Source organism: Gordionus sp. m RMFG-2023, chromosome 3 (assembly GCF_954871325.1).
Source record: "Gordionus sp. m RMFG-2023 chromosome 3, tfGorSpeb1-WG-v2, whole genome shotgun sequence".
Taxonomy (NCBI): Eukaryota; Metazoa; Nematomorpha; class Gordioida; order Chordodea; family Parachordodidae; genus Gordionus; species Gordionus sp. m RMFG-2023.
Genome location: NC_088777.1, coordinates 6,849,531 through 6,863,317, shown reverse-complemented (window position 1 = coordinate 6,863,317; position 13,787 = coordinate 6,849,531). Strand labels below are relative to the sequence as shown.

At 25.9% G+C, this 13,787-nt stretch overlaps 2 protein-coding genes across 7 annotated transcripts in view; both read left to right on the top strand.

The window, feature by feature from the left end:
- Positions 1-9,677, top strand: part of LOC135926549 (uncharacterized) — a 29,029-nt gene extending 19,352 nt beyond the window's left edge. For 2 of the 6 annotated variants that reach the window (XM_065462464.1, XM_065462468.1), the window contains exons 2-7: positions 8,225-8,266; positions 8,356-8,385; positions 8,981-9,022; positions 9,114-9,143; positions 9,315-9,341; positions 9,549-9,656. In XM_065462464.1, the coding sequence (XP_065318536.1) occupies positions 8,225-8,266; positions 8,356-8,385; positions 8,981-9,022; positions 9,114-9,143; positions 9,315-9,341; positions 9,549-9,604 (227 nt within the window). In that variant the 3' untranslated portion in view covers positions 9,605-9,656. Of the gene's footprint in view, positions 1-6,382; positions 6,410-7,950; positions 8,139-8,224; positions 8,267-8,355; positions 8,386-8,980; positions 9,023-9,113; positions 9,144-9,314; positions 9,342-9,548 lie in introns of those variants that run through there. The other 4 variants (XM_065462467.1, XM_065462466.1, XM_065462462.1 and 1 more) reach the window with 4 other exon arrangements.
- Positions 9,678-11,959: 2,282 nt separating this feature from the next.
- LOC135926672 (uncharacterized) lies at positions 11,960-13,585 on the top strand. The gene has a single exon (XM_065462601.1). The coding sequence runs from the start codon at positions 11,960-11,962 to the stop codon at positions 13,583-13,585; it is 1,626 nt and encodes a 541-aa protein (XP_065318673.1).
- The last annotated feature ends 202 nt before the right edge of the window (positions 13,586-13,787 follow it).

The window sequence follows — 13,787 nt, the reverse complement described above, 5'->3', positions numbered from 1 at the left end:
AAAAGCATATAATTCTGTTATCTGATCCTGTTCTTCAATATAGTTCTTTATCTATTAAAAAATTTTTACCAAGAACTAAGTTAAGTTAAAAAGCTTGAATTTATGTACTCAGCAGCTCTTTCTTAAGATTCATTTATTTTTTTAATTCCTCTTTAAAAGTGCCTAACCATATACCCAACTGCCACATAAATAACTTCATTCCTCTGTTTGATTTAAATATCTATTTTAATCAATTTTCAAACTGGTTCCTAGCATAGTCTTTTTAAAAGCTTTTAGCTTAAAGTATTGGCTATAACATATAATTTAAAAAAGAATTTCTCTTACTTTCCTCAATTTTAGTTCTACTTCATAGTAGAAAATTTACAATTGAAACAAATCATTTTAATAATATTGAATTTTTATATACCAAATGTTCTTCAGGTAATTGGTTACAACCTACAAGTGAGCCATTTTTGCGATTTATAATATAATTAATTTTTTTACTAAATAATATAGGAATATACTTCTTAAAATATCTGTATTATTAAATATTCGTAAACTTATAAAAAAAACAATTAAAAACATCCCTAAATGCCTCGATCTAAATATTTGCATTCTCTGCATAAATCTCTATATACATTATATAATTTATATTTTACTTTCAATTTTTTAAAGTATAATTAGAAATATAAAAAAATATATGTGAATCTTTTAAAAAAATTAAAATTATTTTGATCCAACATATCTAAAGTAATCGAGCAACATCATAGTTGATTTATGATTGAGTATGTTTTCTTAAAAATAACAACGTTTTCAGAATTCTAACGCTAGAATTTGGAACATCTAATTTTAAATAATTTACTAATTAAATTTTATACATTAAATTTTTTACCAGAAATTGATATAAGCTTATGGAATATCTACCCTATGAATTTCAGATAATTCTTATATGAACTTTTCTCTATTTTTTTATAAATTTGTATGGAAACACCTTTATTATAAAAAATAAAAATTATGAGTATAGAATTCAAACGTTTACCGTCCAATTATCTAATATTTATGCAAAAATTATATTTTTCACAATCGTCATCGGCAAAATATATAGAATTTAAATCTATTTAGACATTGCGCTAATTTTTGCAATAATTTGTTCTATGGGGATCAAATCTTGATGTTTATTAAGTAAAGCTAGTCCATTTATCGATTTTGAAATACAATTTCTATTTATTCTCGGTGATAAGTAAAAAGATTATTATTTATGCTTGTATTGATTGATGTTATTGTCAAAATATACATTGATTTTAATATATTGGGAAAAAATTCCAAAATTATTTTAAAAGTAGGCAAGGATCATTTACTTTTTTCATGTCAAGATTTAAATTCTGGAATTAATAAGCCTTTAAATCATATATCCTTTAAAAAATATTTTTCTGAATATTTAATTTTTTCAATATCAAGAGTTAATCAGTATTTATAAGTAATAATATTTGTAAATTGAATAGAGCCATCTGATGAGTCATAAATTATCATTGATATGAGTCAAAAATGTATTAAAAATTAAAATAATAGTTTTTTACAATAATACTCAATTGAGTTCATATTAATATTGAAACCATTTGTTTGTTTAGAATATTATAATTTCCCTTTCATTTATCAGAACATCTATACAATTTGAGCCGATTTTTAAAAATAATATTTTAGTCAGAATAATGTCACAAAGGCCTCGAGTACTAATAGATATCCATACATGTGCCATCTGTGACTAAAATCTTGAGGCCTGCATGATATTCTTTTCTTTAATATATTTTAACCACTCTCGCATTGAGGCGTTTAACAACACTTTAATAAATAATATCCGCTTTGTTTTGTACATCTAATAATTTCATATATCTAGATGTTGCTTATTTGTTAAGGAGATAAATTAAATTTCTTTTTTTTAGTTAATAAAATTTTTTTGTAGCCATCAATTTTTAATATTTAAAAAAAAATCTATAAATATATCCAAAGTTTTTGTGGCATAAATATAATAAACAGGGAAGTAATAATGATATATAGCATTAGATTTTATTAATATTTTAGGTGTTTTATTAAAATATTAGACAGAGTTGTATTTTATCGTTATTTACAAAAAAAATTGATAATTTTGTTAATCATCTGTGGTCTAGTCGGTTCCGTAATCATATCACAATCCGCTAATTCTGGGTTCGAATTTAGACATGTATTTTTCTTAAGTCAAATTGGCAGTTCCATCATTGGTTGGAGTCCATCGGACTCGACCGCTTGATTCCATATTATATTTGAAAAAATAAATTGGTCTTATTGCTGTTTAATAAATTTTGATCTTTGTTTAGCAAGTGATTAAATGTCAGATATCATTATCGAAGAAATATTTTAATTAATTTTTACTTTTTTGCCAAAATTAAAAATAAAATATAACCAATTTTAAATAGAATATTTTGCAATTTATTCATGAAAATCTTATATATTTTTTCAAAATTTTTTGTTACAATGGGGGGTGGGGAGGGAAAGAGGAGGCCACTGAATACGCGTCTATTTACAATATATAATCAAAAATAGTGCTAAACATTTTTGAAATGAGATATTTATATTATTTTTCCCAAAGTTTTGTGCTGGCTATAAAATAAATATAAAATTCTACTAAATAAATTATAACAGTCGCAAAAATGTCTGTGTAGTTTTAAGTTTAAAAGGACGCTACTCCAAATAAAATAAAATATATGATGCATACTAAAATTTTATTTGAAAATAATTTAGAATACAAAAAAAAATAACAAAAAAACATAATAAATAAAACGAAAACGTAACAATTTTCTAACAAAATTTTGAATTGTTAATTTAAATCTAGTAATTGGTTTTAATTAAAAAAATAATTAAATTTTTTCATTCAAACTCGATATAAAGAACCGATTTGTAAGTATTAATACGATTTATATGGTAAATATAATATAAAAGAGTATCTAAATCTTTAATTTACATTGAATATTTTAAAAATTTATGCAAACTTTTATTTTTTTTCATTCAAACTCGATATATAGGGCCGAATTGTAAGTATTAATACGATTTATATGTTAAATATATAAAAGATTATCTAAATCTTTAATTTAATACATTGCCTATTTTAAAAATTTATACAAAGTTTAAAGTTACTTTATTTATTTTATAGGGGATCTAAAGAAAGCACAATCTCCAAAAAATAAGGGTGAGAATTTATATTGCACTAAATATATTCCAATAAAAATAAATTAAATAATATATTTTTGTGATGCTTAAGTTTTCTTTCTTATTTACTCTTACAAACAAATTATCTTTCTCTATTCATTTGAATTTCAATTTCTCTAAAAATTTTGGCCCAGGCTTTTTAACTATCTGACGCTTTTACATCTTCCTAAACCAATTATAACTTAAACAATATATACATTATCCCTTAAAAATTTACCCGCTCTAATCCTCGAAAACTACTCCTTCATCACAAATTTTTTTATATCCTCTCTATCAATATTTAAATCTCCATAAATTTATTACACATATACATCTAGTTCGATATAATATTAATGTATATTTATACAATAAAAACCAACTATAATAATGTAAATAAAAAATCGTTTATTTGAATATATGCGGATACTTTAATATAATAAAATAATTTTCAACTTTGTACCTTTCATAATCCATGGTAGATCTGTTATAAAAAAACGACCAAACACATCTTAAATTTTAACCCTATCATACTACAATTTAAAGATTTGTGCAAATTCCCACGGCAAAAACAAACTAACATCTTCCTCCTACACTTATTTTCATAGACCTTTAAGTAATTTTTGCTTCTCTTAAGTAATTATAATCAAAATGTTTTTATTTGATTAATATACTAGAGACTCAAAAAAATTTCCGCATTTAGAAATCTTTTAAACTCTAAAACGGGCCATTTATTTTTTTTAAATTGAATGGTATTTTATTAATGATAACAAGTAAATAAATATCCTCAAAATTCTTTAGATTTTAATTTATATCAAATCTGAGATCAAATATTTTAAAACTTGACAAAATAATATCAGGACCCTCAATTATTATTTTTTTAAAGCAATTTATTCCCGATATGTTGGATTATAGCTGGGAATTCATGATTTTGAAATCATACATATTATAACGCAAAAATTAAAGATAATTTGAGTGTTAATTTGAATGCAATTATCGAATAGTTCTCTTCATAAATATCTATAATAAATTCTTTACAAGACCTAGGTTTAGTTAAAAAAACTTAAATTTAAGTTCTTCAGTAGCTCTTTAAGATTCATTATCCTAATTTTTTTTTATTTCCTCTTTAAAAGTCTTAAACATATAACCTACTAGCACGTAAATTAATGCATTCCCTTATTTTCCATTTTAACCAATTTCCTAACTTGTCTCTAGCATATTTTTCTTTTTCAAAGTTTTTAGCTCAAAATATTGACTATACATATAACACAAAAAAGAATTTCTCTTTCCTTTCTTCAATTTTTTATTTCTACTTCATAGCCGCAAATTCACACAATTTTAATAATTTTTATATAATTGAATTCATTTTATCCAAATATTTAGTATTTTAAATCGTATTGCATGTTATTTATTACCAGAAGTTATTTAATTTAATGTTTATGGAAACAAATGATGTTAATAATGCTGAAATTTTTTATATATCTTCAGTTAAAGGAAGGTATCGATTTTCAAGTGAGTTTGTTATTTATAATATAAATAATTTTTCATTAAATAATATATTGAAAATACTTCTTTAAATAATCTGTATTATTAAATATTTGTAAACTTGTAATAAAAAACAATTAAAAACATCGCTAAATACCTAGTTCTTAATATTTTCATTCTGCATAAATCTCTAAATGATTATCTAAAATATTTCTATTTTACTTTCGAACAAAAAATATATTTAAATTTTTTTTTAAATTAAAATTATCTCTATCCACAGCATATCTAAATACATCAAATTTATCTGATCTAATCGAGCAATTAGCATCATATTTATAGTTTATTTAAGATTCCGTATATATTTTTTTAATAACAACGCTTACATTTTAAATAATTTACTAATGCAATTTTATATATTAAATTTAATTTTTACCAGAAATTGATATCAGCTCGTGAAATATCTACCTTATGGATTTCGGATAATTCCTAAATGAACTCTGTATTTTTTAAAAATTCATATGGAAACCCCTTTATTTATAAAATTAATAAAAATTAAAAGTATGCAGTTCAAAAGTTTATGGTCAAATTATCTAAAATTAGGGTATACTCTATGCAATCTGAAATACATTTTATGTAAAAATCCCATTTTCAAAATCGTCGTAGAAAATATCATTCACAAATATAAATTTAATAACTTTGAGATTGCGATAATTTTTGCAATAATTTGTTCTGAATGGGGATCAAATCTCGAGATATTTAAGCAAAGCTTGAGCATTAATCGATTTTAAGATACTATTTCAATTTATTCACGGTAATAAGAAAAAAGATCTTCATTTTTGCATGTATTCATTGGTGTTGTTGGTAAAATTTACAGTAATTTTAATATATTGGGAAAAAATTTCAAAATAATTTTAAAATAAGCAATTATGAATTATCTACTTCTTTCATAACAAGATTGAAATTCTTTTAATAAACCTTTAGATATATATATATATATCCACTGAAAAATTTTTGGATTATCAATAATAATATTGAAACCAGTGTTTAGATGCAAGCCTAGACTTGCGAATCTTGTAATTATATAATTTCCCTTTGAATAAACGCCTGACCTTAACAATACATAATAAAAAATAGGCTTAAAAATTTTGGAAATACTAGTATTTTTGTTTCCCAAATTTTGTACTAGCTATAAAACAAATTCTACAAAATTAATTATAACAAAAAGGTTTAAGTCAGGTTTTAAGTTAAAAGAACGCTACTCCAAATATAATAAAATATATAATGTAAACTAAATTTTTATAAAAATAATTTAGAATACAAAAAAAAATAACAAAAAAACATAAACAAAATAGATAAAACAAAAAAATGTAACAATTTCCAACAAAACTTTGAATAGAAAATTAAAAATCTTAAAGGTTAAAATAAATAAACGATAAATTAAAAATTGATTTTATAGTTATTAACAATTTTCCATTTTTTTAAAGATTTTAACATATATGTTAATTTAAATCTAGTAATTGGCTTTAATTTAAAAAAATAATAAATTTTTATTATTTAAACTCGATATACAGGACCAAATTGTAAGTATTAATACGCTTTATATGGTAAACATACATAATAATTGATTATCTAAATCTTTAATTTAATACATTTTGTTTTTAAAAATCATAAAACTTCTAAAGTTATTATTTTTATTTTATAGGGGATGCACAACCTCCAAAATATGACGGTGAGAAATTTATATTGTTATATTCTAGTAAAATAAATTAAATAATTATTTCTTTGATACTTAAGCTTCTTCCTTCTTTACTCTGACAAAAATTATCTTTCTTCATTCATTTGAATTCGACTCAGGCCCTTTTACATCTTCCTAAACCAATTATAACATTAATCCTTTAAAGAATGTATACACTATCCCTTAAAAATTTACCCTATCTACCCCTCAAAGACTACTCCTTCCCCATCACAAATTTTTATTTATCCCTTCTCTATCAATATTTAAATCTCCTTAAGATACTTTGAGATGTTGATTTGAATGCAATTATTGAATATCAGGACATATAATTTAATTATCAAAATCTCGGCTAAAAGAGGCTCTTTTTTTTCTTGTAATAACAGCTTAACAATCTTTTCTTCTATTGATCGAATGCAATTGTTGCGAGATTATGTATTATACTTCCAGAATTTTTAATTCAAACGCGCTATGTTCTTCATAAACAATAATTTATTCAATGTATAACGGCGAATTTAGACCAGGGATTGTCTTTGCCTATTATTATATTTCCCTATTACTATTTTTTGTTGAAATACCATCGAAAGATTCCAAATTTTAATTCCGAACTTTATCTGCTTCAAAAAATTATGCTAGATTTTCCTGTTTTTAATAAATTTTAAAAAAATCCAGCATTCTTTAGTTATAAGTGGTAGATAGTAATTAAATTATTCCTTTGCAAGAACTTCTAATAATTAAATACATCTAACAAATATGTCGAATATATGTCTACATACTCGGGGACTCAGGGAGGGGGGGGGTGTATGGTGATTAACACCAAATCTGAAGAGTGTAAGGGTTAGACATCTAAGTGGGTTAAGATAAGGGTGTAGTAATTTTATTAAAGGTCATCAAAATTTTTAGATGAAATAACATATTCTGCTGTAAAAATTTATTAATTACTTCTATTATAGATCCATTGTATTTAAAAACGTTAGCGGGGTGATACATTTCATATCCTTAGCCGCCGAAGATGATAAATTTTTATAGGAGGGATAGGTAAAGATTTTTGAAGGGAATTTACCTCCAGTAATTATGTCATTGTAGACTGTGTTAAGTTTAAACATTAAATAAAATTACTACATAAATTATCATGTCATGATAAAATCTATATATTAAAATTAATTGCTTTATATAACTTATTATATATAGAATTTATCACAATGGGTATATATATTTTATTTAAATTACAAATTATTTCTTATCAATAAAAAATATAAATTATTATTTTTAAGAAAGCTTAATTAAAACAAAACATTTTCAAAATATTTTTATTTTTTTTTTATATTACTGTTCTTAATGGCAATCGATATGTAGAAATTTTCGATGAAACAAGGAATTAGAATGGATATTAGTTCTGAATTCTCCCTTGATATTTACAAATTTTACTATTTACTAAGAGCGATTTTTAAATGTGATTAGTTTTGTAGAAAACAAATTTCAGTATATAGTATACATCTTCTAGAAATTTAAACAGTTTTAAAAAAAATTTCATATAAAAAAACTATAATATATTTATTTAGAAATTTTCTCGGAAAATTTTCTCAAATATTTTTCTTACTCTTTCCCTCTAATTTTTTTTCGGTATAATTAGAATTTTTAAAATTAACAATCGCTTTATAGTAAATTGAGTGATTCTCCATCACCATGGATGAATTCTGGATTAGTCCTTATTTGAAAAACACTTGTATATATATATATTATATTAAACATTAAAATATAAAAAATTATTTTAAATTTTTTTATCATATTTTTACACTTGACATCTGATAGATCCTATATTCGGGTCCGGAGAAGAGCTTACTACGGAAAAAGGTATAACATACATTTCTTACAACATATTTTTATTTATTATCTGTTATATATAAAAAAAATTTATACATTCTCTTATTAAAATATAATAGATATGAATATAAATAAGAGTAAACCTAAAGGTATACAAAAAATATTTGTCTCGATTATATGATTTAAAATTATAAAATGATTATATCTTAAAAATTTACAAATATTTATGTTATTTTATTATATCTTGATAATACAATATATTTAAATTTTGGAAAGGAATTTAAACACAAAACACTAATTAAAACAAAAATGGTTTGTGATTATTGCATTTGCGGGATTAAACTATACCAATGTATGGGCAATTTTGCATTTAGGCTTCCAACATTAAATTTATTTAATTAAGACTTTGATTAAAATTCATGATAAATTTAACATATTAGATCTTTACATTTATCTTCAGATTAATTATTAATAGAATGCATATCATGAATTTTAAGTTTGATAGAAGTCATACTGATTCTCTAACTTCATCGTGAATTTAAACATTAACTTAACACTATTCCATTCTAGATAGAATGAGATTTTAATTATAAATAGGAAACTTAATCTTTCATGAGGAATAAGTATAAAAGGAATTAAGTGTAAAGGAGATATCTATAATTTATTTTAAAGAAATATTTTTGATGACAGTATATTTTTTAAGTTTCATTTTTTTCTCATATTTTTATACTTGGCATCTGATAGACCCTATATCTAAGTCCGGAGAAGAGCATATTGCGGAAAAAGGTATAACAAATACATTTTTTAAAACTTATTTTTATTTACATGTTAAAAAAAACTTTTGATACATTCTCTCTTTATTAAAATATAATAACAGATATGATTATAAAGAAGAGGAAACCTGAAGGTATACAAAAAATATTTGGCATTTAAAATTATAAATTAATTTTAAAAAGTTAATGAATATTTTAAACAATCCTGAATGATATTTTATTAGTCTCATTTTTAATTATATTAGTGTGTTTATATTAAAAACATTTAATCAAATTTAATTTTTAAAAAAAATTTTTTTCATTAGGTTTCATCAAAAAATTTTCCTTCTTAGGTAAATATTTTATTTGACAGTATTATAATTGGATTTTGAAATTTCTTTATTAATTAAATTATAATGATATATAGTTTGAACAATTTAAAATCTGCATGCTGAATATTTAAATAAATTATTCAAAATATGAATTAGACTCATTTGGGAAATGGTGTGAATAGCCATTATATACTTTCACTTTATTAAAGTAATTATTTTATTTTTTAGCTAAAATATTATTACCAAAAGAAGAAGAAATTGTGTTGAACAATGAAAATTTATAATTTATACATCTTGATATTACAATATATTAATTATTATATTCTTAAATTTTAAATGCTAATTAAAACAAAAATGGTTTGTGATTATTGCAATTGCGGGATTAAATTATAGCAATGTATGGGCTCTTAAACTTTAAATACTAATTAAAACAAAAATGGTTTGTGATTATTGCATTTGCGGGATTAAATTATAGCAATGTATGGGCTCTTTTATATTTAGATTTCCAACATTAAAATTTTTTTAATAAAGACTTTGATTAAAAATATTTATGGATTATTTATTAATACAATGTTTATCAGAATTTTAAGTTTAATAGAAGTAATACTGATTATCGAGCTTCATCATGAATTTAAACATTAACTTAACAGATTCTGTTCCATTCCAGATGGAAACATGAGTTATGAATAAAATAAGAAATTTCATAAGATCTATAAGTATAAAAGGAATTAAGTGTAAAGGAGATATCCATTATAATTTATTTTAAAAACATATTTTATCGTGATATTATATTCTTTAAGTTTTATATTTAAAATAAATAATCTTTACCCATAAAATAAATAAGAAGGTTTATAATAAAATTTAAAAAAAAACAGAGATAAACAAGTTAAGGCCATTTTACTACCCATATTTTTAAATAAAACTCCAACTTGTAAATATGTTACACTTATATTATAAAATTTTGGAAATGTAATTTTAATAAACAAATTAGGATAATAATTCTTAAAGGCAATGGTTAATGTGGTAGATTTTTACTATCTATTTTAATTAGTTTATATAAGGGTATCTATATATATTTTATATTATAAGCACCTTATAAAATTTAATATTTTATTTAAGTAATATTTGATAACAAAAATATCAAAGAAACGATATTTCAAATAAATTGATTGTTTTTAAAGTCTCTAATCTATAATATGTTATTTTTATTTCATTCAATTTATATCAATCTGTGGAATATAATTTTTTCTTTGTTAAAATTTATTCTAAACAATTTCTTTTACAAACCTACAAATGATCAAATAAAAAATATTTAATATTGTACAAATGCGATATGATTAAGAGGGTCTAGCATTTGATAAGAATTTTCTAAAAAGAAAAGTGTGAGAAAAACATTGATCCTAATTATGCCTAAAATAATTAAAGTCGGCAGTAAAGATAACTTAACCTTAAAAAAAATAACATTTTTAAATATTTTATATATTTGATATATTTGAATTATAAAAACTTACGGACTTGTTATATTATTTCTTTTAACACAATCACTTGCACATCATTATGCTATGATACAAAACTTTGACAATGATTTATCCCAAAAATATGACTGATAGTTAATTACATTGTATTAGAAGAATATGAACTCTACAGCTTACCATTGCAAAAACCCCTTCATGAACTAAATATTACAAGCTAGACTGCAAACTAATATGAATTCAAATAAATACAGAAATTAAATGATATTGAAAGTGGGATTTCTATATGATCACTTGCACATAATTATACTATGAATAAATCATCTTCCATAATCAAACCTCAAATATTATATTGAATAAATCTTATCAAAAATTGCCAAACATTTATTCAGTTAATAATATTTCACCAAATATTTATCTAGAAAATGATATTGATAGTGGGACTTCTATATGATCACTTGTACATAATTATACTATGAGTAATTCATCTTTCATAATCAAACCTCAAATATTGAATAAATCTTATCAAAAAAAAAAACTCATTAAACTTCCTTATTATACCAACCCACAAGAAACCCATATTTGAAGATAAAAATAATTTCCAACATTTTCACTCTTAAACTGATAAAAAAATTTAAATTCATGAGCTTACCAGACCTCAGCACAGCTTCTACCAAATCTAACTGCCCTTTATGTAATAAACTCGTTAAAGTAACCAAATTGGGGCTTTTGCCATCTCATCGAAACCAGAAGATAAAATGTCCTCAATCTGGGCTTCCCATCTTATCACCAGCTATCCCTTGAACCCTAAATGCCTTTTCTACCCTTGCCCTCGCACAACCTATAGTTACCATTCCCACGTTGACTGATGTGCCTACTAGCCCAATAGTCCCCACCTCAACCGCCGAAAATGCTCTCACTTTCAATCCAACCGACTCCACAGATGTAGAAATATTTTTAGTCACACCAAAACAAAACCATTTGTGATTTCACGAATACCTAAGGGAGCAAGACTTCAAGTTGCCAAACACCTCTCAAAGAACTTGACTTCCTTGATAAATAATTATTCTTCCATAAAACACTGGCTAGACACCCTGTCATTTGCCTTTACTACCTTGCAAGTTCCTGATCCTGCCAGCAAAAAATCTCTGACACAGCAAATCAAGGATGCTACTATCTACCCCTTACCCATCAATCATCAATCACTTTTCCACATCTTTTAAAGGTGATGACACTGATAAAAATAAAAATCACAAAAATGACCTACTCACCAAGGCCAAGCTTATATCTAAAAAGCTGGATAACCTGAATGTTAAATCCGCCATACGACTGCCAACATCTGACAATAAGCTAGCTCCCTACGATCAAACAACTTATCAAGCTCTTCTCCTAAAACACCACCCACACGATCTTAAGGAAGAAATACCGTCTTACCCCGAAGCTCCTCTTATTGCAACCACTTTTACCTCAAGCGAGGTTAGAAAGGCTATTCTCTCCTTCAAACGCGATTCTTCACCGGGGGTTGATGGGTTTCGCCCAATATTCCTACAGGATCTAACCGCACCTTATATCACACAACAATGCGACGTTTTGGAAAAAATTACTCAACTCATCAACCGTATGCTTGCTGGAGGCTTACCACCCGCCATTATTCCACTCCTTTATGGAGCTAAACTCATCGCCCTCCTTGAACCTAATAAAGACATTCGCCCTATCGCTATTGGAACCACTTGGCGCCGATTAACCGCAAAGCTAGTAGTGAGCAGAATATTGTTCACAGTATCCAATCACCTGTGCCCTAATCAATTAGGAGTCAACGTAAAAGATAGATGTGAGGTATCCCTACACATGACCAGAATGTATCTACAAACAGACCCCAGTGACGATATCCTAATTAAGATAGATTTTTCAAACGCTTTTAACTCTTTAAAACGTACAGCGTTATTTAATCCCATCCTTACCCTTTACCCAGAATACTCGCAATTCATCTTCGATTGTTATGCTAGTCCATCGCATCTTCAATTTGGGGATAGATTGATTCCTTCTAGTAGTGGAATACAACAAGGTGACCCTCTAGGCTCCTTTTTATTCTGTCTGGGCATTAATAGCTTAATACAAGGCATAAATGACCAATGTAAACTAAACCTTCATAACTGGTATATCGACGATGGTATACTAGGCGGCTCACCCAGCGAAGTTATGAAGGCGGTCGAAATTATAAAATCCAGCGAGAGCAGTTTGGGACTGCGAATCAATCAAGACAAGAGCGAATATTGTCCTCTTGGAATCATCGATCTTAACTATGATCCTATGTTCAATCATACACCATTGAACTTCTTAACACATCTCGGATCTCCAGTGGGTAAAGACGAGTCCTTTGTCAAGTTCTTCGCCGACACTCTACTAGAGATATCCCTTATGCGCGGTACACTATCTCGCCTCCCAGCCCACCAAGCGTTCTTTCTATTAAAGAACTACCTCCTAATCCCAAAAATTCTATATACACTCCGATCGTCACGTATCTTCCAATACGAAGTCAACCTCGCTGCACACGAGCTAGAGATTAAACACCTCACAGAGGATATACTCAATCTCAAATTCGGAGACCTATCTTGGCTACAAGCTACCTTGCCAACCAAATCCGGCGGCATTGGCATACGATCGCCTTCCCTACTCTCTGTAGTGCGTTCATATCCTCTCGCCGGTCCTGCGAGCCCATCATACACTCACTCACAAAACATCCCGACCCTTTACTTCCCCAGGCAATTGATCTATGGAAATCTCTTTCATTAGTCGATCCTCCCTCATCGGCAGCAGAAGGACAGGGATAAACCTCTAGTTGGCAACTCCGTTGCATACCTTAAATCGAAAAGCCAACCCGAGGACCATTCTCTACTCTTCTCCATTTCCGCAAACAGCGGATATGAATTTCTCGAAGCTTTTCCATCGCGAAACCTTGACCAGCTCTTAAGCAATGATGAGCTACGTCACGCCA

What these genes read in the sequence shown, in the direction of transcription:
- LOC135926672 (XM_065462601.1), top strand. Translation starts at nt 11,960, where the DNA reads ATGCTACTATCTACCCCTTACCCATCAATCATCAATCACTTTTCCACA.